At 41.2% G+C, this 27,354-nt stretch overlaps 2 protein-coding genes across 4 annotated transcripts; one reads left to right on the forward strand and one right to left on the reverse strand.

Moving 5' to 3' along the window:
• Positions 1-3,209: 3,209 nt before the first annotated feature.
• apoda.1 (apolipoprotein Da, duplicate 1) lies at positions 3,210-5,085 on the forward strand. 3 transcript variants are annotated; one of them, XM_081373452.1, is made up of 5 exons: positions 3,210-3,263; positions 3,960-4,077; positions 4,170-4,291; positions 4,419-4,504; positions 4,600-5,085. In XM_081373452.1, exons 2-5 carry the CDS (start codon positions 3,964-3,966, stop codon positions 4,833-4,835), a joined length of 558 nt encoding a protein of 185 aa, XP_081229578.1. In that variant the 5' UTR covers positions 3,210-3,263; positions 3,960-3,963; the 3' UTR covers positions 4,836-5,085. The 3 variants fall into 3 exon arrangements, with proteins under 3 accessions (XP_081229578.1, XP_081229577.1, XP_081229579.1); XM_081373451.1 differs by having other exon boundaries at positions 3,223-3,262; positions 3,942-4,077; XM_081373453.1 differs by having other exon boundaries at positions 3,247-3,273.
• A 442-nt stretch (positions 5,086-5,527) lies between these two features.
• On the reverse strand, positions 5,528-27,176 carry copa (COPI coat complex subunit alpha). Its single transcript, XM_081374356.1, has 29 exons — positions 26,919-27,176; positions 26,371-26,484; positions 26,219-26,292; positions 24,422-24,502; positions 24,254-24,330; positions 23,541-23,650; positions 21,471-21,580; positions 21,268-21,367; positions 20,332-20,550; positions 20,103-20,253; positions 19,934-20,000; positions 19,772-19,847; positions 19,609-19,691; positions 18,746-18,971; positions 18,453-18,591; positions 18,170-18,332; positions 17,863-18,009; positions 17,586-17,775; positions 11,359-11,454; positions 11,191-11,279; positions 10,983-11,106; positions 10,779-10,868; positions 8,948-9,054; positions 8,700-8,849; positions 7,347-7,670; positions 7,154-7,264; positions 6,908-7,069; positions 6,069-6,263; positions 5,528-5,871 (listed from the first exon to the last, which is right to left on the reverse strand). The coding sequence occupies exons 1-29, from the start codon at positions 26,956-26,958 to the stop codon at positions 5,812-5,814; spliced, it is 3,675 nt and encodes a 1,224-aa protein (XP_081230482.1). The 5' UTR covers positions 26,959-27,176; the 3' UTR covers positions 5,528-5,811.
• Between the last annotated feature and the right edge of the window lie 178 nt (positions 27,177-27,354).

The following is a 27,354-nucleotide window of genomic DNA, read 5'->3' on the forward strand; positions in this document are numbered from 1 at the left end:
TGGGGATCTTCAGTCCCTTCTACTCTACTGTGGTGGTCTTCTGCTCTACCGTGGGGATCTTCAGTCCCTTCTATTCTGCTGTGGGATTTGTCTCTGCCATGGGGATCTTCAGTCTCTTCTACTCTGCTTTGGTGGTCTTCTGCTCCACTGTGGGGATCTTCAGTCCCTTCTACTCTGCTTTGGTGGTCTTCTGCTCTGCCGTGGGGATCTTCAGTCCCTTCTATTCTGCTGTGGGATTTGTCTCTGCCGTGGGGATCTTCAGTCCCTTCTACTCTACTGTGGTGGTCTTCTGCTCCACCGTGGGGATCTTCAGTCCTTTCTACTCTGCTTTGGTGGTCTTCTGCTCCACCGTGGGGATCTTCAGTCCTTTCTACTCTGCTTTGGTGGTCTTCTGCTCCACCGTGGGGATCTTCAGTCCCTTCTATTCTGCTGTGGGATTGGTCTCTGCCGTGGGGATCTTCAGTCCCTTCTACACTGCTTTGGTGGTCTTCTGCTCCGCCGTGGGGATCTTCAGTCCTTTCTACTCTGCTTTGGTGGTCTTCTGCTCCACTGTGGGGATCTTCAGTCCCTTCTACTCTGCTTTGGTGGTCTTTTGCTCCACCGTGGGGATCTTCAGTCCCTTCTACTCTGCTTTGGTGGTCTTCTGCTCCGCCATGGGGATCTTCAGTCCCTTCTACTCTGCTGTGGGATTTGTCTCTGCCGTGGGGATCTTCAGTCCCTTCTACTCTGCTTTGGTGGTCTTCTGCTCTGCCGTGGGGATCTTCAGTCCTTTCTACTCTGCTTTGGTGGTCTTCTGCTCCGCCGTGGGGATCTTCAGTCCCTTCTACTCTGCTTTGGTGGTCTTTTGCTCCACTGTGGGGATCTTCAGTCCTTTCTACTCTGCTTTGGTGGTCTTCTGCTCCACTGTGGGGATCTTCAGTCCTTTCTACTCTGCTTTGGTGGTCTTCTGCTCCACCGTGGGGATCTTCAGTCCCTTCTACTCTGCTTTGGTGGTCTTCTGCTCCGCCATGGGGATCTTCAGTCCCTTCTACTCTGCTGTGGGATTTGTCTCTGCCGTGGGGATCTTCAGTCCCTTCTACTCTGCTTTGGTGGTCTTCTGCTCTGCCGTGGGGATCTTCAGTCCTTTCTACTCTGATTTGGTGGTCTTCTGCTCCGCCGTGGGGATCTTCAGTCCCTTCTACTCTGCTTTGGTGGTCTTTTGCTCCACTGTGGGGATCTTCAGTCCTTTCTACTCTGCTTTGGTGGTCTTCTGCTCCACTGTGGGGATCTTCAGTCCTTTCTACTCTGCTTTGGTGGTCTTCTGCTCCAACGTGGGGATCTTCAGTCCCTTTTACTCTGCTTTGGTGGTCTTCTGCTCCAACGTGGGGATCTTCAGTCTCTTCTACTCTGCTTTGGTGGTCTTCTGCTCCGCCGTGGGGATCTTCAGTCCCTTTTACTCTGCTTTGGTGGTCTTCTGCTCCAACGTGGGGATCTTCAGTCTCTTCTACTCTGCTTTGGTGGTCTTCTGCTCCGCCGTGGGGATCTTCAGTCCCTTTACTCTGCTTTGGTGGTCTTCTGCTCCACCGTGGTGATCTTCAGTCCCTTCTACTCTGCTTTGGTGGTCTTCTGCTCCACCGTGGGGATCTTCAGTCCCTTCTACTCTGCTTTGGTGGTCTTCTGCTCCACCGTGGGGATCTTCAGTCCCTTCTACTCTGCTGGTCTTCTGCTCCTCCCCTCAGTCTCCAGTCCTGCTTCCATTCCATTACATCCACCACTTGGAGTGCTTTTGATCTCCAGCGACTAGTTTTGATTTTCCCCTCGACTGTGCTTTTTCATTGTGAACTTCATTTTCCAGTGTCCATTGCTTGTGCTTATGTTGTAATATACGTTCAGCTGTGTCTTATCTTGTTAATGTTTACCTATATAAGACCTGTGTTCTTTGTCTGGTGTTGTCGATTGTAGATGTTTTGTGTGAGATGCATTCAGTTCTGTTTCCCTGTTCAGCTTTTGTTTCGGATTTTCTTTGCTCGTTGTTTGGAGTTACCCTTTGCTGCTTTCGCTCTGTTTGGATTTACTTTGGTTATCTTTGTCAAAAGACTTTCTTACTGCAATTGGATCCTATAGCCATCATTTCTGAACACCCACACATAACAATTGTGCACATCTATGACTGACTTTTTCTCAAGAAACTGACTGAATCCGACAAGCTTTATAGTTCCACAATTCAATAGAGCTTATGTTGGTTTAACAAAGCTCTTGGCTTTCAAGTCTGATAACTTTATTCTCATTACTCCATAAATTTGAGTTCTTTGTTCTGTTTGTTACCCATGATATACACAAATGAATAAAATAATTGGCCAATAAATAATTAACACACCTACATTGCATTTTTAAAGTTTTTTTTTATTTCTTCTCATAACATCAAAGATGTTATTCAATGTTTTCCATTCATCGTTTTATGAAACTCAATGTTGTTGTGTCCTCAACAGGAGGTTGAGTCACACGTGTATCATTCACTATGTTCTTATCACACTGTTGTTTTAGTTATCACAAACACCTGCAACATGCAAAACACACAACACGTGAGGATACGGTCCTTATGTAAAGACACATGTCTACTGCATACATTTTGGGGGGAAATACACGTGGCAGTGTTTATATAATTTAAGAAAGAGAGTTCATGAGGTGTGCCTCCCCCTTCCCTGACTCCTAATGGGCCCAATGGGTAGCTTATAACAATAACATAGTAACATACAGGACCTTGAGAAGAGAGACAATAGAAAGTTAGATAGAAAGCTATGATGAAGTGTCACCGCTTGTTTTTGGCAGCAAAGCGTTTGTGATCAGAGTCAGACAGATCAGATGAGCATCCTCATAACAGTTGCATATATATCGCCCTCTATCTGTCAGCACCACCATTACAATCATGCTCAATTTGGAAGCAAAGGTTCATTGTCACAGATCATCACAACGTACTGTTACTTTTCCCCTGACAGTTATGCCCTAAACTTGAACTACAAAAACACAAATGGAATGTTTATAAAGAAAAAAGAACATTTAGACAAAGCGACAGTGTACATTTAGTTTAGATATTCATTAATGGAACATCCTCTCATGACTTCAATTTGCCTAATCACTTACTTCATGTTGGGAATAAACTGTGGCATCACAAAGACTCCTTCATGACATGACTTTTCTGCAGTCACATGATCCCAGAGAGAGAATGATTCAAATAATTACTCAGAGCTCCACAGTCCATCTAGTATTCAGCACATCTTTAAGAGGTAAGGATTTGTATTTGTCAAACTATCTTCTTTACAATGGTTGTTCACCAAGAAATTGAATATGTACAGTACTGTTCAAGGGTTTGGGGTCAATAATATTTTATGTTATTGCATTTTATGTTTAGGTTCAATTCAGAAAGGCTGCATTATATTGATCAAAAACGACATAACACATTTGTTTTCAACAATGGTAATAATCAGAAATGTTTATTAAGTAGCAGATCAGCATATTAGAATGATTTCTGAAAGATCATGTGACACTGAAGACTGGAGTAATAATGCTGAAAATTCAGCTTTGCCATCACAGGAATAAATTAAATTTGAAAATACATTCAAATAGAAAATAGTTATTTTAAACTGTAATAATATTTCACAATACTACAGTATTTACTGCATTTGTGATCAAATAAATTCAGCCTTGTTGAGCATAAGAGACTTCTTAAAAAAATAAATAAATCTCATGACCCAGCCTTTTGAATAGTAGTGTATATGCATCTTAGAAGCCTTAAATTATGCTTTGCAACTTGAATTAATAATATATAAATTAAGTTCGTTTTAAATGATATGACAGTTAAGTTTAGAAAATGTTTTCCATTATTTGTGTCAGCTGTTGAGAATGCATGCAAATATCTAGTTATCAACACAAATATTTTACTATTCTATTCTTTTCTTTTTTTTGGCAATGGGCATTGCAAGTAAAATGGAGGCCTTTCTGGTTGTTTTGGCCCTTTTTCTGCCCATCATAAATGCCCAGGTGCCTCATTGGGGGCCATGCCCAGAACCTACTACTCAACCTGCCTTTAACCTAAAGAAGGTAGCGTATTACACCTCATATATGCAATGATCAGGTCTTCTATTCTGCTCTTAATCTTTTTTTATAGTTTGCTTGTCTGCCTCCTAATGTAGTTTATGGGCAGGTGGTTTGAGATCGCTAAACTTCCAGCACAGTTTGAGCGAGGAAGATGCATCGAGACTAACTTTACTCTTAAGCTGGATGGAACGGCTCACGTAGCGAGCTCAGAAATTCTGTGAGTACCAACAAGTCAAGCAGTATTTAATGGTCACTTTGTTATAATTTCATATGCTTTATTGAATTACACAATTGTATAATAATAATAAATACACCAAGTTGAACCATGAACTTTATTTTATTAGAAAAGGAGAGCTAAGAACAATTGACGGGACAGCTGTGGTGGAAGACAAAAAAAATCCTGCAAAGCTTGGAATCAGTTTTTCTTATGGTACGAAGCTGAGCATTTGCTAGATCATTGCCATGTGTATTTTTCATTAATTTCGAATCGTATTTCACATTTTGCTTCTCTACTTGAATTTACAGTTTTGCCCTACACTCCATACTGGATTTTGTCCACTGACTATGAGAATTCAGCACTGGTATATTCATGCACTGATGTCTTGAGACTGTTTCATGTAGACTTCGCTTGGATCCTGGGCCGCACCCGATCCCTGCCTGCTGTCACCGTCGACCATGGAAAAGAGGTTTTTAGCAATAACAACATCGATGTGAGCAGGATGATCTTAAGCAGACAGCAGGGATGTGACAAATACCTTTAAATGACTGTCTTATACTGGAAAATCCAGTTTTCAATGTTGTGATGTTTTGTGTTGAACAACCTGCGGACTCCAAAAGTATACTATTCCTTTTAAACACTGCTTGGATTATGAAAGCGTTTAATTTAACAAAGTCTTGGATTTATTACTTTTCCCAAGTTTCTGCGAACCAGAAATGTAATCCATCTGTTTTGTACTGAATTGAAAACACAAGTTTCCAATTGATCAAAATAAATTAGAGCACTAACCAAAACCATGTGAACTTGCTTGCCTTGATTCTCAGTGACATTTTGCACCTCCTTGTGGTCACAAAGAAAAAAAAAAAAATATAATTATATTTATATTTAATATATGAAATCAAGTACCTTCCATTCACTCCTTAGTACCATTTTGAAACGAGAAAACTATATATGTCACTGTGTTATTTTAGAATCATTGATATATTGATATTTTGAATTAGATTTAGTTTTTGTTTTAATTTGAAGTACTTTTATGTTGTCATTTTTATTATAAAAAACAACTTCTACATAGTTTTAGCTTTTTTAGTACTTTAACTTAAACAAAAATTAGAAATTCCTGAGCCTTTTCCAAAATTTTTAGTTAATTATTTTTTTTTTTCCTCAAGTAATATTTTTTTAAATACTTTTAGTTAACGATAATCACCCTACATGGAGAAAAAAAAAAAATAAGTGGTCAAACATTTGATCACCAGAATTTTATTTCAGTATTTGAAACTTTCCACTGATTGACAGGGTCACAGATGTACAATTAGTTATTTAGATTAATGAAACGCAAGAATACAGACCGTAGAGACCTTTGATATATAATAGAAAGGACAGTCACAGATAGATTAGTCACATAAGGTATTTTCTAGAATTTTCTGATCTCAAAGTTGTTGTTACTTCATCTTATAAAGGAAAAGTACATATGAGAGAAAACAGAGCGTATTTATTTTCATCCATGCTTATGCAATGCATGTTCAACGGAACTGCAGTGGGCTGACACGCAATCCAATCACATCTTTACCAATCTCGGTTACCTAAAAAAACAACAAAAAGAAACAGGAGAGAGACAGCCAATTAAATGGATTCTTCACCTTATAGCACCGCATGATGAGATAAACCATTGAACAAGGGGAAAAGTAAAGTTGCTTTCTCACTTAGACAACATAAGACTTTCTCCCTTCAATAAACCAACACTTATTAAACACTGACATTACAAAGGCTTAGAACTAACCTGTGTGACCCTGCAGACCTCTCCTTTGTATTTGGGGCAGTAGCAGGCTCCAGACAGGGGACATTTCTCTACTGGCCGCCCACGGTACAGGGGAGTGTAGGAGGCGGCGCAGATGTCAAAGGGATTGTGGGGGTCGTAGTTCAGTTGGTGAGCATCTGTCAGGCTCTTCTCACATGCTGCAAGAATCTTTCGTGTCTGAGTAAGTAAAGACAGGGGAACAACAGGTTATGAGTAACAAATACTGTACACATTGGGATTGTGTTGTCAAAAATATTGATCTTGACAGATATTGACACCCAAAGTGTGCACATCACTGATTTATATAAAAGTTGTGCTCCCAGTAAGCTGCCTCAAACAGATCAAAAGTCAAAATTTAACTTCTTTTTCGTGGCTTTTTGCGCTTTAACGGTGAAAAACATACATCTGTATGGAAGTATATATATGGTAGTTTTCCCCATGGTATCGAAAATGGTATCAAATACCGAAATTATTGCATTAATGTTTGAAATTCCAGTATTGTGACAAAACTACATGCGTAAAAACACGACACGATTGGATGTTTAATGTAATTTAACTGAATTACCCTAATAAAAATTGTGGATCATAAAAAAAAAAAAAAAAATCACACTTAAGGTCAAGGGCTTGAAAAAACATTCCTATTTACCAATCATTTCCCTTCTAATATTATTTTTCCATTTTACTAATTTTTGCATCAGTGGTTCTCAGGCCCACCAGGGGGCCTCAGCACACTTCCAAAGGGATCACAAGATAGTTTAAATATATTAAGAAGTAATATTTTGTAATAATTGAAAATGACAAAACAAGCATTATTTGTTTACCTGTTGTGCCACTTCTGGTTTGGGGCCCAGCTCAAGCAGACGGCGAGCAAAACCCGCTGCTGTTTTGAAGTTACGCAGTTTGAAGAAAAGATTGAGAGCTGTTCTCAATACCAAAACCATGTGGACAGGTTGCAGACTGCAGTGTGTGAAATATGCTGCCATCTGAAACACACAAAAGAGAAATTAATATACATTAATACAATCTTAAATCTATAGATTTTAATGTTTGAAAAGAAATGCACCTACCTCACAAAGTCTCTTTTGTTGTTCGAGACTGTCTTTAGGAACTTTCTTCCTCTCTGTTTCCATGGTGAGGCCAACAATATACTCCCTACAGATAGTGATCAGCTGCTGTGCCTAAGTGAAAGTGAAGAGAATGTTTAGTACTCGAACCCTACAAAAACCCTGATTAAAGTACTCATGTTGAATCACAACACACCTCTGCGATCTCTTGTTTGTTGTCAACCACAAGCAGTGGTACGGAGAGAAGAATGGCTCTGAAACGATCGACCGCATCTTCAAAGCGTCCTGCTGTGGTCAGCTGATAGCACTGCTGCAGGCGTGAAATGAGATCAGCGAGACGCAGACCCACCGCTGGCAGACCCCCTTTAGCCCCGCTGTCCTTCCAGTTCCTATGGGGGTAACTGTGCAAGGAGGGCAGAGACGGCAGGCCCAGGTAACAGGTGCGGCCACGGGACAGAGTTTGCATAAAAAGCTGCTTATAGGGTCCAAACTGAACCACACCAACTTGGTCATGCAGTAACTGTGGAAAAGAGAATGAAATGCATTAGAGACAGCAGAAAAACATCTGGCACGTTTCAGTTTTGTAGTTTAGGTGCAACACAGTATATTCCTTCCTGCCTCAAAACCCTTTAACTTCACAGAAATTTGTCAGATTTCCTGACATTTACTAACAAATACATGCAGAGCGCGTTACAGAGTGAAGTGCGTCACTGTGTCCATTTACACATGATGCCGTGTTTTGTATCTCTGCAAGTTCTGTGAGTTTGTGTTGCTTATATTGTGCATATGAGAATGCAACATGCCCTAACCATTTTACCAAACTTGTAAAGAGAAGAGCTTATAAACTGGCTGATGTCCCTGTAGTTTTCAGACAGAATAGAAGCTTGATGGTTTAACATTTGAAACTGTATTATATATTATTACATAAATATTAGTAATATAATTTTACTTATGTACTATATCATATTTTCTTAAACAATTTTGTCAGTGATACATTACAATACAAATATTTTGTTTAATATTTTTATTTAAATATATATTTATTTTTAATTTTTTAATTTATATTTATTTGATCAAAAATACAGAAAAAACAGTAATATTGTGAAATATTATAACTATTTATAATAATGGTTTTCCATTTTAATATACTTTAAAAAATAATTAATTTCTGAGAAGCAAATCTGAATTTTCATCAGTCATTACTCCAGTCTTCAGTGTCACATGATCCTTTAGAAATCATTCTTATATGCAGATTTATTATCAATGTATAAAAAGTTAAAAAAAGAACAGCATTTATTTAAAATAGAAATCCTCTGTATATTCTACCATTCAAAAGTTTGGGGTCAGTAATTTTTTCTTTCTTTAAAAAAAAAGAATTAATACTTTTATTCAGCAAGGATGTGTTAAATTGATAAAAAGTGATAGTAAAGATTTATATTGTTCGAAAATATTGATATTTTGAATAAATATATATAAATAAAATAAAAGAGCAATTCGAATTTTCCCCCAAGAACGCGCAGCCCTAATTGGTTTTGTGAGATCCTTTTACCCTCATAGCAGTCTCAAAAGAGCCAGCCAACATGTGATCCACAGCCAGCTGAGAGTTGTTGCACCACATCTGGGTGGGGCTTGTGCCCTTGGTAGGCGGCACAAAGAAACCATCGCCCTCTGCACCACCTCCTCCAACAGAAGGTACATCCTATTGGTTAAAGGAAAGACAACAAGATGACGTTACTTAAGATCTAGTTTAATTTACAGACAGAACTGATTTTTATTGCAGTTTTAGACAAAACTTACCAGTTCTGGTGGGAGATCCAGATCTTCTTCAACCTCCCATCCTCCTCCCTCATCTTTCCCAATAGCTCCCTCATCGCCCAGTCCCTCTTGAGCATCCATGAATCCATCTGAGGAGAGCATGATAGATGATTGTTTAGATCGTAAGACTGGGTGTAGGTGGTCACCAGGGTGTTGCTATAGTTTTCTTGAGCAGTGGTTCGCAATTCCAGTCCTCGTGACCCACTGCTCTGCACATTTTGTATGTCTCTCTTATCTGACACACTCAGTTCAGTTCATGGAGTCTCTCCTAATGAGCTGATGATCTGGTTCAGATGTGTTAAATAAGGGAGACATACAAAATGTGCAGAGCAGTGGGTCACGAGGACTGGAATTGAGAATAGGGCTGCACGATATTAGAAAAAAAAATTACATTGCGATATTTTTTTCCCAACGATATATATCGCGATATTGCGAACCATCAATCCAGGCTAAAGTCAATAATTACCATTCCATGTTATTAATAATTTCACTAATAAGCAAGCTTCATTACAAGTAACAAAAAGGCCACTTAATATTTTATTCCAGAAACATATTTCTCTCAGAATTCGGTGAACGTTCTACGCAGGACCTAACGTTCTTCGGGTTCTAGGACCTGAAAAATTATGTTTTCTGTGCTGATTAAGTGACGTGTTCATGTAAACGGCACCTAGACCCAGCAAAAGTAATGATTAATAATATGTAAAATATTACAATGAGACATTTTAATTGTTTAATAATAAACAAGTGTTTTCTGTAAAGATGAAGTTGACAATATACTGACTCGCGATCTTCGCAGCAGTGATCGGGAGAAATGCACTTTTCATACAGATTAAATATAGCAATTTTTTTTAATGGTTCTGTTTAAAAGTAGAGATTTCTGTAGATAATAGATATATATTTTTTTTTTTTTTTTTTTTTTTTTTAGGTGTGTGAGGCGAGTAGGCTACCTTTTACGCTGAGTTTCGGTTCATGGATCATAGCTTAATCTCGGGTTAAGGCGCTGGCTGCTATATTTAATTATTATTAATCATTATTAAATCCAGGAAATTGGATAATGAAATACTGATTAAAATTAAGATACAATTAATACAAAACGAAATTCGTTTTAAAGAAAGGCTTTGTGCTTTCGGTTTGAGGTCTCTGTGAAAGTTTTAAAGCAGTCTTTTAGTGCCGCTTTCATAACGGTCGTGTCCGTAATATCACGTAACATTGTTTTTTCCTCATAAATGCGAACACGAAAAATAAACGAATGTTTAAAAAAGACAACCATCCACAACTTTATAACACTCCAGCAAAGTAGCCTACCTCTTTTTGGTCAACATCCTCCTTTTTGTAGACGAAATAGGCTAGTCCCAAATAGCTGATTTTGACTGTTTTTTGCAGCGGATCCTCTTCGTCGTGCATTTTTGAATGTTGGCTGTGAGCGCGGTGAGCTGCGGCACAGCGAACCAATCACTGTGCAGGCACGCAGAACGCGTATGTCACCCCAGCAAAAAGCCATACAACAAACTCGTGTTTACTGTGTGCTACCGTTCTCTTATGGGTACTACTAACGTTACCCTTCACATCGCATGTTCCGGCGATTCGACTATCGCTCATTCGCACATCGCGATGTCGATGTTAAAACAGAATATCGTTCAGCCCTAATTGAGAACCACTGTTCTAGAGTGCTTAAGTGTTCTGGGTGGATTATTAAAACTTTATAGTTATAGTCCTTGGTATGAACAGCCCTTAAGTATGGTTTGGGTTCTTGCTTCAAAAATATCGTCTTATTGCAGAACAGGTTTTTACTATAAAATACTACAGTAAATACCTTCATCCAGATGAAGCTCTGCATCTTCTCCCCAGCCTTCATCTCCTGGAGCATCCATGTCCAGGTCAGCAACCATCTGCCCTGCTCGTCCTATCCAAACATATCATGCTGTTATTCTTCAAAAATTAGATCCATCCAACTTTATAAATCCAGGTAACACACCAGGTAAACGAGTATGTGAATCTCAAAACAACAGTCTGTCACCTTTGGCAGCAATGGCTCCCTCGAAGAAGCCCTTGGAGACGGTTAGCAGAGGCCAGTTAGTGTCTAAGGGGTTGATGGGAGGTGGCGGCTGCAACAGTTGAGCACTGGAGTCTACCTCTGGCACCTGTACATGAACCATTCAATCATTCTGAGGAATCATTCATCAGAGAATACGTGCGTCTCTGTTAGAAATGAGAATAGATCATACCATTTCTTTTTCCAGGTCAAAGGTCTCCTTCAGGGCTTCAGCTTCCTCATCCATCCCATGAGTGGCAGCAGTCAGGTAAGCCAGAGACTCTGAGAATGAATGTGATACATTTTCATTAAATAAATCGCATTAAAATAATCATGTGAATGAAAATGTGACAGCACTCACTCTGTCCACAGTTCTTCAGGATCCGCACACGCTCGCTGACGTCACCCAGGTAAAGAGCACCTTGATAGTGTCCACTCATGTCCTTTCTTATCTCAGCTGTAACAAATCATTAACATCATTAAACCAATCCACAGGAATTAATTCTAAGAGTCTTATTCAAAAGTCTGGAGTCACTAAGATTTTTTTGTTGTTAAAAGAAGTAAATACGTTTATTCAGCAAGGATGCTTTAAACTGATTAAAAGTTAAAGACATGTATAATGCTACAAAACATTTCATTTCAAATAAATGCTGATCTTTGAACTTTCTGTTTAACAAATAATCCTTAAAAAAAATATTAAGGCCTTAATATACTTCAAGCATAATCAAAGAATGAACTCGTGTGACATCATTTAGAACAAAATCAGGCCCTAACGAAGTTCATTTAGGAGTTTGTTCCGGGAGTTCGAAAAGTTCGCTCTGGCTGGTAAACACCTTCGAACTACCATTGGTCCGAGGCGATTACATTATAGGTAGATGCACTCTGGGGCTCCGCCCTCTTTGATGTGGAAATCTTCTCTGGTTCATTTCCTCTGTTGAGTCCGTCAAGGTCAGACATCCACAAATGAAAGACACTGGAGAGCTGCTTTATCGTAGAAATTGAAGTGTGATTCTAATTGTAAGCCACACTGGCACAGTTTTTCATGTTTAATACTGCAAAGCTGTTTGGTTTAAATTAGAGCCCGACCGATATATCGGCAGGCCGATATTATCGGCCGATATTAGGCATTTTCAAAACTATCGGTATCGGCATTTATAACGGCCGATAAATTAATATTTCAAAAATAAAATAAAAACGGACGAAACACCCTTCAACCATGTTATGAGGGTTGCCGTTGTATAGTTTGTCCACCAGAGGGCACTCTACACCGTCCCTGTTGGCAACACTCGTGTATAACGTGCCACACATTCAGCAACCTGTTGATCCAGCCCGAGTCGGGCAGAGAGAACCGCGAGTGAGATCAGCGGTGAAGTGTGTTCATGGTGAGTTGGTCACGACTCACGAGACATACATTGCTTGAATAACAATTAAAAGAACATCCCTATCAGTTCTCTTAACTCAAATAAGGATGACAAATTTCGTGACTCATGTCCAGTTTTGCTGCGGTTAAATAAGCCGAGAGTGAAGCGGAACAACGCGACGTAGGCTATATTCACATAAAATGTTAACACTGCAGTTCACAAAAGCTCATAATGTGCATGTGCTTTAATGCTTTGTCGGTTAAACATTTAATTTTAAATGCTGATGCGCTGTTCTAACGTGTGCGTTTCTCAGCGCGTACATGTGAAGCTCACATGCACTAAAAGCCTTTCTACCAGCGCCTGGATACTGGACTAAGTTATCTTTCGAGTATTATTGTGCTAATACTGTTAAATACACACAAGATTTACATAAACAATGTCGGTTGTCCGCTTGTCAAATGCGTGTACATTAGACGTGTCGTGCTCAGCTCTTAAACAGACAGTAGCAATTGTAAACACATTGCCGCTTGTCCTTAAAGGGATAGTTCACCCAATAATAAAAATGATCTCATTATTTACAGGCACTCTAATGTTGTTCCAACTGTATTAATTTCCTTCTAATATTTTTCTAATATTAATAGTTTGAAGAATGTGGGTAACCAAACAGTAGCTGGTCCCCATTGACTTCCAAAGGAGAAAAATATACTATGGAAGTCATTGGGGTACATCAACTGTTTGGTTACCCACATTCATCCAAATAACTTATTTTCAACAGAAGAAAATTTGAATTTGAATTTGTTGTCAATTTGAATGTGAAATTGTTGTTTTTGTTCAAAGGACTAAACGTTTAGTCTTAAAAAAAATCTTAAGTTTGTATTTTTATACATTTTATTTATCAGAACTTTAATATATTTTGATGTTCCTCTGTTCTGTTGTGACAATACAAGAAACAAGTTTCTTTTTAAAATGCATTATCATATTATTTTAGTTAAAACTCATAAATAACTACAAATAACTAATGTTAGGGAAATTTGTTAATGTTTTGTTGCGCGTTTCTGAAAAAAAAAAATATATATCGTCCGATATATCGGAATATCGGATTTTAAAACCAACAAATATTTGTACCGGTATCAGCCTTCAAAGTCCTTTATCAGTCGGGCTCTAGTACCCATCAAAAGTTTGTACACACCAATTGTAAAGTGTGTCCAAACTTACTGTACTATAATACACATAAATAATATTGCTACTGTATTATAATATACACATAAATAATATCGGCCGATATATCGGTATCTGGCTTTTTTTTATCGGTATCGGCGCCCAAAAATCCATATCGGTCGGGCTCTAGTTTAAATGTTTTGCTATATAAATAAACATCTATAAACATCTACACACCTCTATTAGGGAGTCAGGATGTTCGCTAACAGTACACCGCTGCAAAGGTATATCACTATATCAGGGCCTTAGCGGTTTCCACAAAAATACTAAGAAGCACAACTGTTTTCAACATTGATAATAATGAGAATTGTTTCTTTAGCAGCAAATCAGCATATTAGAATGATTTCTGAAGGATTATGTGACACTGAAGACTGGGGTAAATGCTGCTGAAAATTCAGCTTTGCCATCACAGGAATAATTTACAATTTAAAATATATTAATTAATATATTATTAACCCCTCCTTGAACTGCCACCTTACCGTGGTGGAGGGGTTTGAGTACCCGAATGAACCTAGGAGCTATGTTGTCTGGGGCTATATGCCCCTGGTAGGGTCTCCCAAGGCAAACAGGTCCTAGGCGACGGGTCAGACTAAGAGCGGTTCAAAACCCCTTATGATGCCCAAAAAAAGGAGGACCGTGACGTCGCCCGGTATGGCGCAGCCGGGGCCCCACCCTGGAGCCAGGCCCGGGGTTGGGGCTCGTATGCGAGCGCCTGGTGGTCGGGCCTCCCCCCATGGGGTCCGGCCGGGCTCAGCCCGAAGGAGTGACGTGGGGCCACCCTCCCGTGGACCCACCACCTGCAGGAGGGACCGTAAGGGGCCGGTGCTAAGTGGATCGGGCGGCAGTCGAAGGCGGGAGCCTAGACAACCCGATCCCTGGACGCGGAATCTAGCTCTAGGGACATGGAATGTCACCTCTCTGGCGGGGAAGGAGCCTGAGCTTGTGTGTGAGGTTCAGAGATTCCGACAAGAGATAGTTGGGATCACCTCTACGCACGGCTTGGGCTCTGGAACCACACTCCTCGAGAGAGGATGGACTCTTCACCACTCTGGAGTTGCCCATGGTGAGAGGCGGCGGGCTGGTGTGGGTTTGCTTATAGCCCCCCAGCTCAGCCGCCATGTGTTGGAGTTCACCCCGGTGAACGAGAGGGTCGCTTCCCTACGCCTTCGGGTCGGGGATAGGTCTCTCACTGTCGTTTGTGCTTACGGGCCGAACGGCAGTGCAGAGTACCCGGCCTTCTTGGAGTCTCTGGGAGGGGTGCTGGAAAGTGCTCCGACTGGGGACTCCATCGTTTTACTGGGGGACTTCAACGCCCACGTGGGCAGCGACAGTGACACCTGGAGGGGCGTGATTGGGAGGAACGGCCCCCCTGATCTGAACCCGAGTGGTGTTCTGTTATTGGACTTCTGTGCTAGTTACAGCTTGTCCATAACGAACACCATGTTCAAGCATAAGGGTGTCCATCAGTGCACATGGCACCAGGACACCCTAGGCCGGAGGTCGATGATCGACTTTGTGGTCGTTTCATCTGACCTCCGGCCGTATGTCTTGGACACTCGGGCGAAGAGAGGGGCGGAGCTGTCAACTGATCACCACCTGGTGGTGAGTTGGATCCGATGGCGGGGGAGGAAGCTGGACAGACTCGGCAGACCCAAACGTACTGTGAGGATCTGTTGGGAACGTTTGGCCGAATCTCCTGTCAGAGAGATCTTCAACTCCCACCTCCGGCAGAGCTTCGACCAGATCCCGAGGGAGTCTGGAGATATTGAGTCCGAGTGGACCATGTTCTCCACCTCCATTGTCAACGCGGCCACTCGGAGCTGTGGCCGTAAGGTCTCCGGTGCCTGTCGAGGCGGCAATCCCCGAACCCGGTGGTGGACACCGGAAGTAAGGGATGCCGTCAAGCTGAAGAAGGAGTCCTATCGGGCCTGGCTGGCTTGTGGGACTCCTGAGGCAGCTGATGGGTACCGACGGGCCAAGCGGACTGCAGCCCGGGTGGTTGTGGAGGCAAAAACTCGGGCCTGGGAGGAGTTCGGTGAGGCCATGGAGAAGGACTATCGGTCGGCCTCGAAGAGATTCTGGCAAACCGTCCGGCGCCTCAGGAGGGGGAAGCAGTGCCCTACCAACGCTGTTTACAGTGGAGGTGGGCAGCTGTTGACCTCGACTGGGGATATCACCGGACGGTGGAAGGAATACTTCGAGGATCTCCTCAATCCCGCCGTCACGTCTTCCATTGAGGAAGCAGAGGCTGAGGGCTCGGAGGCGGACTCATCCATCACCCAAGCTGAAGTCACCGAGGTAGTCAAGAAACTCCTCGGTGGCAAGGCACCGGGGGTGGATGAGATCCGCCCTGAGTACCTCAAGTCTCTGGATGTTGTGGGGCTGTCTTGGCTGACACGCCTCTGCAACATCGCGTGGCGGTTGGGGACAGTACCTTTGGACTGGCAGACCGGGGTGGTGGTCCCTCTTTTCAAGAAGGGGGATCGGAGGGTGTGCTCCAACTATAGGGGGATCACACTTCTCAGCCTCCCTGGGAAAGTCTATGCCAGGGTACTGGAGAGGAGAATCCGGCCGATAGTAGAACCTCGGATTCAGGAGGAACAGTGTGGTTTTCGTCCCGGTCGTGGAACACTGGACCAGCTCTATACCCTCTACAGGGTGCTGGAGGGCTCATGGGAGTTTGCCCAACCAATCTACATGTGCTTTGTGGATTTGGAGAAGGCATTCGACTGTGTCCCTCGCGGCGGCCTGTGGAGGGTGCTCCGGGAGTATGGGGTCCGGGGCCCTTTGCTAAGGGCTATCCGGTCCCTGTACGACCGGAGCAGGAGCTTGGTTCGTATTGCCAGCAGTAAGTCAGACTTGTTCCCGGTGCGTGTTGGACTCCGGCAGGGCTGCCCTTTGTCGCCGGTTCTGTTCATAATTTTTATGGACAGAATTTCTAGGCGCAGCCAGGGGCCGGAGGGGGTCGGGTTTGGGGACCACACGATTTCATCTCTGCTCTTTGCGGATGATGTTGTCGTGTTGGCCTCATCAGACCAGGACCTCCAGCATGCACTGGGACGGTTTGCAGCCGAGTGTGAAGCGGCTGGGATGAAGATCAGCACCTCCAAGTCCGAGGCCATGGTTCTCAGTCAGAAAAGGGTGGCTTGCTCGCTTCAGGTTGGTGGAGAGCTCCTGCCTCAAGTGGAGGAGTTCAAGTATCTTGGGGTCTTGTTCACGAGTGAGGGAAGGATGGAACGGGAGATTGACAGGCGGATCGGTGCAGCTTCTGCAGTAATGCGGTCCCTGTACCGGTCTGTCGTGGTAAAGAAGGAGCTGAGCCGCAAGGCGAAGCTCTCGATTTACCAGTCAATCTACGTTCCTACTCTCACCTATGGTCATGAGCTGTGGGTCATGACCGAAAGGACAAGATCCCGGATACAAGCGGCCGAAATGAGCTTTCTCCGCAGGGTGGCTGGGCGATCCCTTAGAGATAGGGTGAGAAGCTCGGTCACTCGGGAGGAGCTCAGAGTAGAGCCGCTGTTCCTCCACATCGAGAGGGGTCAGTTGAGGTGGCTCGGGCATCTTTTCCGGATGCCTCCTGGACGCCTTCCCGGGAAGGTGTTCCGGGCATGTCCCACCGGGAGGAGACCCCGGGGAAGACCTAGGACACGCTGGAGAGACTATGTCTCCCGGCTGGCCTGGGAACGCCTCGGTGTACCCCCGGAAGAGCTGGAGGAAGTGTCTAGGGAGAGGGAAGTCTGGGCATCCCTGCTTAGACTGCTGCCCCCGCGACCCGGCCCCGGATAAGCGGTAGAAGATGGATGGATGGAAATATATTAAAATTGAAAACAGCTTATTTAAATTGTATTATTTAACAACAAAACAGTTTTAGCTGTATTTTTGTTTATATAAACACAGCCTTATTAAACATACAAGACTTCTTTCAAAAACCTATTAAAAAAAAAAAAAAAAAAAATTCCCCCAAACCTTTGAATGGTAATTTACTGCTATTTTCATCGTCACTCACCTATCTTCATCATCTTCCTGAGCTTGGCCAGGTTTCCAGTGATGAGGTACAGGAAGGTGAGCTTGTCGAAGTTCTTGGTTCTCTGGTAGCACATCTCCACCACCTGGTGATGGCCCTGTAGAAGCGCAGCCTCGCCGAGACGCTCCCAGCAGCTTCGTTCATCCAGGGCTTTTGCAGCCTCCAGCGCCACCTGCAGGAACAAACAAATCAAAAATAAACACCTGTTCAGGTAAAAGTGTTGAACCCTTCAACCTCCATAAATATCACTAATGTATACCTCAATGTTTCCACACTCCAGTGCCAGGCTGAAACGGGTCTTCTCATCTTTGACGAAGTGCAGCGCAACCTCGGGGTAACCTTTCTTCTGTAGGTAAGCAATGATGGACTGACCAACCAGTTTAGCATTACGCACCATATGAAGAACCTGAGGGTGTTGGGTAGAATTTTTTTTTTGTGGCATTCATTTTTTTTTTATTAAAAGTTAAAATGGAAAATTAAAAATGTAATACAATTAGAAAACAAAATTGAAATAAAATAAAACAAAATAAATAAAACAAGTCTCATGGCTGAAAATACACACTAACCTCCTCGTATTTGCGATTGACCAGAGCCAGTTTAAAACGGTACTCAGTGGGGTCAATATTTAGCACTCGCGGTCTGCACTCACGATCCAGGCAGTACACACTGTTGCCCCTGACTCTTGTCACATAGATGGGTAGATCCAATGTACGGATTATACCATGATCACTGAGAAAAAAAAAAAAAAAAAAAAAAAGGAATATGAATAACATGCCATTATCAGGTTATGCAAAAACAGTATGGTTTTCTTAATGGAAAGAGTTGTGTGTCAGGCTATTGGAGCTTTACCCGGAGGTGAGAGCATATTTGATATGGTTGGAGGTGGTGTAGATGAAGACTTCGTTTTCGGCCCAGGCGCCACTCTTCACTCTGATGTTCTCATGGATGTTACATAGGCTCTCTAACTTCTTGTTGCAGATCATGATGGCTGAACAAGCAAAAGCAGAGGGTCAGATGTGTGTGACATGAAGTGGGATTATTTTGTTTGTTATAAGGCAAAAATGCTTGAACAACCCTTAAGGGTGGAGATTTTTGATATGCTGAAACCTATACAATCAAGTTTTTTTCAGAGTTTGCAGTACCGTGTTTGGCCAGCAGGGCTACATGGTTGGCATCTGAACTCCACACCACATATTTGACTTTAGCAATTTTAACCGTGGCAAGGGAGCGCTTCTGCTGCACATCAAACAGCGTGACTCCATCAGCATCACGCAGCAGCAGTGACCCAGTTCCAGCATAAAAGATCTCCTCACAGCTTGGTACCTGGACCTTCTTCACAATCTCATTCTTGAGGTTCTTTATCAGGAGCTGCGGTGAGACAAAAAGGTGTTTGAGTACATGGTCATAACTCCTTTATTTAATGCCGCAAGGATGACACATTTTTGCACAAGCTCAATATATTTTACCCCCTTGTGATTTTCTAAAGCTTTTACTTGTCTTGAAAAAGACAGTTAACAACTTGCTAAACAGGAATACAGAGGTTGTCAGGAACAATAAACAGCATCATGACAAAAAAAAAAAATCTCGACTCACTAATCTGCTTTTACAGGCTCGTTGACTTTATACTTGCACTCTTGCAAACTATTTTAACTCAAATTAAAATGCTTTTAATCAATGTCTGAGAGAGTCAGAAGCTTAATGGTGTTGAACTCATGCAACTGTGGTGTAGTTTGTTTATAGCCTACGTTTAGCTTTTTACTTCTGGCAGTTGTATTTATGCTTCAAAATTAATAAAAGTTGTGATTAATATCATGATGAACAAAATGTGCAAGAATCAAACTTTTCACAGAGTATATTTTCAGCAATAATCCAAAAGCCAATGGAAAAATCCTATTAGGTTTTGTCGAGGGATCCAGGATGTTGCTAACTTCCGGGATGGCCTACAAAAATAAGTCAATACTGCAATACTCTTTTCTTTTAGATAAATTTAGCTTGATTCACTTACTGAGTGCATGCGGTCAAGAACGGCAAACCGGTTCCTGGCCACCCAAACTGCAGTCAGACCAGAGGAGCGCTTTCCCTCAGGAGCTGAAAACAAGCAGAAGAATTTAACATTTTGTTTTGCACATTGGATTAAGGACTTCTAAAGAGAAAAGATCAAATGCTACCATCAGGATTCTGGGAGTCGCTCTCTCTGGGAATGGAGTATAGATCATAAGTGCTGTTTTCCAGGTTAGTAGCTCTCTGGAGGGGAAAGAGGAAGAAATGCACAAGTACAAAAATGCACCTTGATTTAATTAAGCAGACTAAAAAGAATCTACAATACTCACAGTGCACAACAGCACAGCATTTTCTGCAGGGTTGTAGGACATGCTGAACACTGGGAATTTGGATCCACTGCGAATATAAAAGCAGTTCAACTGAAAAGTTCAAACCTGTTGTAGGTGCACATTTAAGGTCTTCAAAGTCAAAGTAGAAAAGACACTGAAATTCACAAACCTGCGTAGCTGCATGACGGCTGTATCCTTGCTGCTGTTGAAGTCGAGCTGACGCAAGAAGCGATCCTTCACATAGTACAACATGTTACCATACACGGCGTAAGCTGGACGTTCTCTTTCCAGTTTAAACACCAGCATCCCACTGTCATGGCCTGAGAAGTTACGAATAACACGTTAATGCATATCATGTCATCGCCAAAACCATTCGACTATTATTAACAGTAACCTACCAGCAGCAAACAGGTTGAGGTTGGGGTGAGCCCCCAGCACCCAGAAACGGTCGTGATCTCTGCGAAAGGTCTGCACGCCAGTCCTCTTGGACATGTCCCACACACGGATGCTCTTGTCCTCAGAGTTGGACAGAATGAGCTCCTGACGAGGGTGAAACACCGCACAGGACACATTGTTGTAGTGCCCCCGACAGGTGTCTAACTCCCACGCTTTAGACTCTAGAAGAAGGGATAATTTACAAAATAAAAATGTAAATAAAAACCTAATTTTTCCACATTTTATTAATTGTATCAGAGGGGAACCGTCAAGGAACTCTAGGCCCTCAGAGAGACGTCTGTTTTTTCCATATTAGGATTCTTCGCTTAATGCTTTCAGCTCTGTGATTGGTGGTCCAGCTGTGAAATTACAGAGGGCCAAGCCATTGCAAGTCAATGAGAGACTAATTTCAAATGACAGAAAAATTGACCAATCATATTGTCCCTCTAAATGGGTGGGGCTTGTTATCACAAGGCTTATGACGCACTCCGTCCGCTGTGAGGAACTCGATCAGGGAAAAATAAAATGCTGGTAAGACAGCTAGCGCTATTCGCTAAAGAAACTGCAAGCAACTTTGATGAAGAGGACATTGTTGCTAATTTATTATCCACACCATTTTCAAGATTAACTTTTAAAGAAAAGCTGGAGTTAATTGGCAAAGGAAGACCTACACAAGAGCTTAATTTTGTGCAGAAAGCCAAAGCTTTTTAAAGCATTTCAACCACAGCAATTAAGCGATACCACTGGATGACTGCATCAATCAAGAAGCTAAAGCTTTACTGCTGGAATTGTTTGCCGTTTGGGTAAGTTATTTAAAATCGAAAAGGTTAAGTGACTGATTTTATTCTGCCCACTGTTTTATATGTAAAGCTTTAGTTATTCTGGAGAGTTACACGTACCGTTCATCCTCCAGATTTTGACCTGGCGGTCATCTGCTCCTGACACAATGAGAGGCATGCTGGGATGGAAGGCTGCCCAGTTTACGCCTCGATCGTGACCCTGAGACCAGAGCAAGAGAACACAAACTTTTATTCAAGCACAAAACTGATTCGACCACAAATCACACTTTACAGCACCAAGACCACTACAACCATATTCTTACCTCCAGAACATGTTTCACAACAGCATCTGAGGCCCCAAACAGGTCAACACCAGAGATGCCACGCACCTCCGTGTCTACAGCACCCGGAGACAGGTTCTTCTTTCTCAGACCTGGAAGCAACATTTACAGTCCGACACGCACAGGGGACCCATTTGAAAATTACACAGGATCACCCACATACCAGGGAGGGAAAACAGAGGAACAACATTAAAACTGCTACTCAAAGACACATATGTGAGACAGCAAACACACAAACATTTTGTTGGGCTGCTAAACATTCGCAGGTGCTCGAGAACACAAACACAACATATGTCCTCCATTAGGTCTAAACCTGAGTAAAGGAAGTATAGTAAACTTCACCACCAGACTAACAGCAAAGACAACAATCAAAACAGAACAGTTTAAATGTGATCACAGAGCTCAAAATCACTTTAGATTGGGTTTGATGCATGTAAATCAACGACAGGGAGGTGATTGGCTTAACTCAGGTCAGGACGCAGAGAAAAGGAAAGGAGAGCAGGATGTGCGTCTATAATCTCAGCACTCCAAATGTCTGCTAAATGAATAAAAGCCCAACAAAAGCTGCACCAGAAACCAATGTACAGATGTGGATGTTTCCAGAGGGGCATAGGAGCTGTACAGGAAGAGAGCAGGGATGGAACTGACTGGTGGATTGATGGGGTGGAGCGTGTCCAAATGTTCTCTGGAGGGGCGTTGGATGTTAGAGGAGCGAGAAAGACTCCAGTTAAGTCATGCATTTGTTATTGCATATTTTAATGCAGTAAGCATGGCTTCAATCATGCATTCATGTTGTGTTAAGAGTCAATTTAATGATTAAATGACAGATCTATGTTCATGTTACTGATCTAGAAGTTGCATTGGAGTAGATGCATCAACTTGGAGGTAATGCAAACAAAATTGTATAACTCCATTGGGTATTTAAAAAATAAAATAAAATGTATAAATAAAAAAAAACTTTTCAATTTATTTTATGCTTTAAATTTTTTATTGGGCTAAAAATAAATAACTTTTTTTTTAAAATCGAATATTGCCTTCAAATATTGATAGGACAATAGGGGACTTTGGGGTGAAAAAGGCTGAGAACCACTGCTAAATTCAAGAAGAATTATTAGTTTTCAATACCTAATACAATTACATTGCATTGCATGTATTTGTATTATCCATGCAGGAACATATTCATTTTATATTTTATGTGAAGGGAAAATAGGCAGAGAAAAAACTTGTGTTAAGGCTTTAAACTTGTGTATAGTGTTAAGGAATGAGTATTTGTTCTCAGTCAGTGCAGACAGCAGTGGTGTTAAAGGTTAATGAGCAAGAAAGAGGTTCAGAACAATGAAAGCAAAAGACACAGACATTGACAACATCATTAAAACATGCAGAATCTCAAAAACACCTCTCACATTTAACTTTCCTTGAATAAGACTTTTTGAGCCTTTATTTTAATATAGTTTGTTCCACGTAAACATCACCTCTCAGTGATTTGGTCGTCTCAACATCACTATTTAAATGGATAGTTCACCCAAAAATGAAAATTGTCGTCATCATTTACTCACCCTCAAGCTGTTCCAAACCTGTATGAGTTTCTTTCTTTTGTTGAACACAAAAAGAAGATATTTTAAAGAACGTTGGTAACCAGACAGTTGACAGCACCCATTGACTTCCATAGTAAAAAAAATAAATACTATGGAGGTCAATGGGTTCCATCAACTGTCTGGTTACCAACATTCTTTAAAATATCTTCTTTTGTGTTCAACAGAAGAAAGAAACTCTTACAGGTTCTTTTGGGTGAACCATCCCTTTAATCTTCCCAAAAAAAAAAAAAAAAAAAAAAAAAAAAAAGAGTATTAAATCACTAGACAAATGCTTGATGCATGAGTGTGAGAAGTGTTTTTGCTTCAAGCCCACAGAGTTTTGTTCTGTACACACTGTAAAGAGAGGACATGAGGAAGAGAATGCCATTAGGCAGCCTCTATCTTCCTCCATCCTCTCTCTCCATTCCCACCTCCCCAGCCTTCCCAAAACACTCAATCCCGTCCCAAGCCTCCTCACCGGAAATATCCCACACGCGCACAGTCTGATCCAGGCTGGCCGACACCACCAGGTCTTCAGAGGGATGGAACTGAGCGCACATCACATAGTGATTATGCCCCGTCAGCACACTACAGACAAGAGACAGCACAGAGAACATGAACAACTCAGTTTCACTTAGCTACAGGTAAAAATAGTGTTGCTCAGGCCAAACAATCTGTTTTTAAAAGGGGTGAGCTTTTTCAGGTAATTTTTGTACATGAAATTTAGTTTTTGGTTTTATTCGCAAAAGTTACATCATTAATAATGGTTCCAAAATAGGTTAATTTCAATATCCTAAAAATTAAATGAATTAAATTTGGTAACACTATTTCGATGGTCCATTTTAGACAATTAAAAACGTATAAGTGACTTTGCAACTTGTCAACTACCTATGAATCATACGAGTATTAGTAGACTGTCTCCTTAATATCTGCTCACATTTTATTTTGATGTTCCCCCAGCAGACATTCTACTAGAAGTAACTACGTCAACTTATTCTACTGACCCGAACACCTGACTCTAACATACTAACTCTCTACTAATACTCTAATCAAAGGTAGATGCGATGTAGTTGCAAAGTTCTTTATAAATAATTAGCAGAATGTCTAAAGTGCGTTATCGTAATTAAGTGGAACCAAAATTCTTGATTACTTGTGCAAATCCACTAGTTCATGAGCTGTCTAAAGACTCACCAGACACATGTTCTGGACTGCCAGTTCCAAATGCGAATGGTCTGATCATCTGAAGCACTCAGGATCCAGGGATACTCCTGAAAAAGATAGCTAGAAGTTAGTCTATTGTAAACATTATTAAAATAATTATTAAAGAGCATCATAAAGTTGGATGCGAGTAGGGCTCACATGATGGAAGAATGTGGTACGAATGTAGTCGAGATGTCCAAGCAGAGTGAAAAGACACCGACGCAGCTTGTAGTTCCACACCTAATGATCAGAGTCAAATAACTGTCAGTACATCAAAACATGTGAGAAAAATTCAGTAACACTTTACAAGAGAGGTCCGGTCTCTATATTTCCTTCCCAGAGGTCAGTGCGCATGCATATATATGTAAGGAATAATTGACGACAGGCCGTTGAATTATTAGAAAAATAATGCACACCCAAGGTGGTAATGCGGTCACGACGCGAAGCGGAGTGGCCGTTACACCTCGGGTGTGCATTATTTTTCTAATAATTCAACGGCCTGAAGTCAATTATTCCGCTTATACTACAGTTACCACACCTCGAAACAGTGTTCAGATTATGTATTTCAAGACGTTTGTAAAGTTTTTGTCATTAAAACGCTCTTGTATGTAGGACTAATTTCTTACGCATCTAATCCCATATGCCTCCGTTGCTAATTCCAAAACGTCATTTTAGAGTTAGTAACGGAGGTTTGAGCCACTGATAGCAGACTAATGCTGGGGACACACGACTAGCTGACACATTCTCTGACTGTTTTCATCGACTGCAGCAGATTTTAAACACCGACTTTGAACACAGACTGAACGCGCTGAACATGCGTTTGGGCATGATCAGTCATACGTATCAAATTACATTCAAGTGTGTCCCGGCTTTATGCAGTTATTAATGCAGTTATTAGAGAGAGATGTTGCAATAATGAGACAGAAAAGCATGTGCGTCATTATTATTTTTTTATTTATTAATTCAATTCGCTTTAATTAATTCGTTCATTCTTTTTTTTCTATTATTGACAGATGACAGACTAGCCAAATAAATGAAACGCAAAGCCCTTTTAACAAGTAGGCCTATCAATAATTATTTATTTGTTAAATTATCTGAAATAAAAATCCGTGCTGCAGGACTATTTCTAGGCTATTGATTATATAGGACTATATACTTTATTTATTCAAATTAAACTGCATGTTTCCATTGATTGTGAAGCTAGACATTGAAAATTGCAGATCAAGCGCATGGGGCTAAATGCTTTTTCTTGTTATGAATTGTATCCTATTTTCCGTTATTACCGTTAACTACGTGAAGTGATATGGAACTGTAATGCGGTCAAGACCTGCCTGGAACTACTTTAGCTGTGCGTTTCCCTGAAAATAATGCACACCTTAGAACGTTCGTCAACCAATCAGATTCAAGCATTCAACGGCCCTGTACTATAGTATGTATATATATATATATATATATATATATATATATATATATATATATATATATATATATATATATATATATATATAGTCAGAAGGCCTTTATTAACCCACCTGGAGCCGTCTGGATTACTTTAATGATGGATGGGTGGATGCTCTTTTTTTGGGCTACAAAAACAAGGTACCATTCACCCCCATTATATAGCTGGGAAGAGCCAGACTATTTTTTTTTTTAAATATAACTCCTATTGAGTTTGGCTGAAAGAAGAAAGTCATATACACCTAGGATTGCTTAAGGGTGAGTAAATTATGGAATAAATTTTTTATTTTTGAGTGAACTAATAAAATTAAAAAGTAAGTTCATGTTTGCTCAGGTCCATTAACTGATAAAACACACTAAAATGTAACAAATGCTTTAGAAATGTTCTTCATTGTTAGTAACAAATTGAAACTCTAACCGACTCCATCCAACTATTAAGTAGCATTGGCCAGGTGACAAATTTCTCAAACAAATGTACTGAGAATGAAGCAAGCAAACCTTGATCTTGTAGTCATCTCCTCCCGACACAAACAGTGGCTGCTGCTTATGGAAGTCAATACCTCTGACTGGACCTAAATGAATTCACATCATCATTAGATCGCAGAATAAATGACAGGAGGCAATGAAATAGTTGATCGGCTGTTTCATACCATCATGCTCGTCAAACTTGTCGATAAGTGTGCACATGCGATAGTCCCACAGCTGGATGACGCCGTTGTGCAGACTAGCGAGGATCCAGGGCCGTTTCGGGTGGAAACTCAGCCCTACAGAAAAAGACAAAACAATCAATTCAGCCATTTATTAATATAAAGACAGTCAACAAGATGGTATTATGAGAACATAATCACATTGACATTAATTTAACCAGATTATTATTCCTTTATAAATGATAATAATCTGGTCAAGATAATGAATTCAATGCGTTCTCAACGAAACAAAAATACATAAAACATCAGAGAAGAGAATATTTACTGCAACGTCTGAATGGCTAACAACAAATACTAGCGTTGTGCTAACGCCGAATGACACAAGTTACAGTATTCAGCACGATTTTAATTGAATGCTTGCTGAAAAAGACAGTGGATTATATTGAACAATGATTAAGAATAGACGCAAATCAGACAAACGAACATAAAGAGAAACATAATAATTACATTAAAAAGCAGTCAAGGGAAGTTAGCCAGAGCAGATATCTTACCTTTCACCCGGGCCGACTTTGTCTCGAATTTGGTCAACATTTCCACTGACAATAATAACCGAATAGGAATGCGTTATGTATGTAGATGTAGATCAGTTTACGTTCATTTAAATCCTAAAACCATCCCCAGTTAGGAAGGGATTATGCGTGTAGGATTCTGCGGCTCCACTTCCGTAGCTGACACGTCTACTCAATCCACAGCACTCAACTCGGGCCGTGGCGTGTTCCCGTGCGCGAACAAATAAAGTTTGATGATTCAAATGCCAACATCACAAAGTCCACGTCATGAAGCCTTCGTCATCTGCATTTTAAAAAGATGAAAAACGCATTTTTATCAGTCAGTCACTTATCAGACCACTGTCAATAAACGGAAATAATAATCAGGAGCACTGCGTGTATAAGTAAACAATAGTATATTGCATTGTTCTTTGTTGCG

This window comes from Scardinius erythrophthalmus, assembly GCF_964197995.2.
Source record: "Scardinius erythrophthalmus genome assembly, chromosome: 9".
Classification (NCBI taxonomy): Eukaryota; Metazoa; Chordata; class Actinopteri; order Cypriniformes; family Leuciscidae; genus Scardinius; species Scardinius erythrophthalmus.

What these genes read in the sequence shown, in the direction of transcription:
- apoda.1 (XM_081373451.1), top strand. Translation starts at nt 3,946, where the DNA reads ATGGGCATTGCAAGTAAAATGGAGGCCTTTCTGGTTGTTTTGGCCCTT. An exon ending in GTAGCGAGCTCAGAAATTCT is followed by an intron (nt 4,292 to 4,418) that starts GTGAGTACCAAC and finishes TTATTTTATTAG; the next exon opens with AAAAGGAGAGCTAAGAACAA. An exon ending in TGGAATCAGTTTTTCTTATG is followed by an intron (nt 4,505 to 4,599) that starts GTACGAAGCTGA and finishes TTGAATTTACAG; the next exon opens with TTTTGCCCTACACTCCATAC.
- copa (XM_081374356.1), bottom strand. Translation starts at nt 26,958, where the DNA reads ATGTTGACCAAATTCGAGACAAAGTCGGCCCGGGTGAAAG. An exon ending in TGGAGTGTGGAAACATTGAG is followed by an intron (nt 17,776 to 17,862) that starts GTATACATTAGT and finishes TTGTTCCTGCAG; the next exon opens with GTGGCGCTGGAGGCTGCAAA. An exon ending in CTTTTGAGACTGCTATGAGG is followed by an intron (nt 7,671 to 8,699) that starts GTAAAAGGATCT and finishes TCTTTTCCACAG; the next exon opens with TTACTGCATGACCAAGTTGG.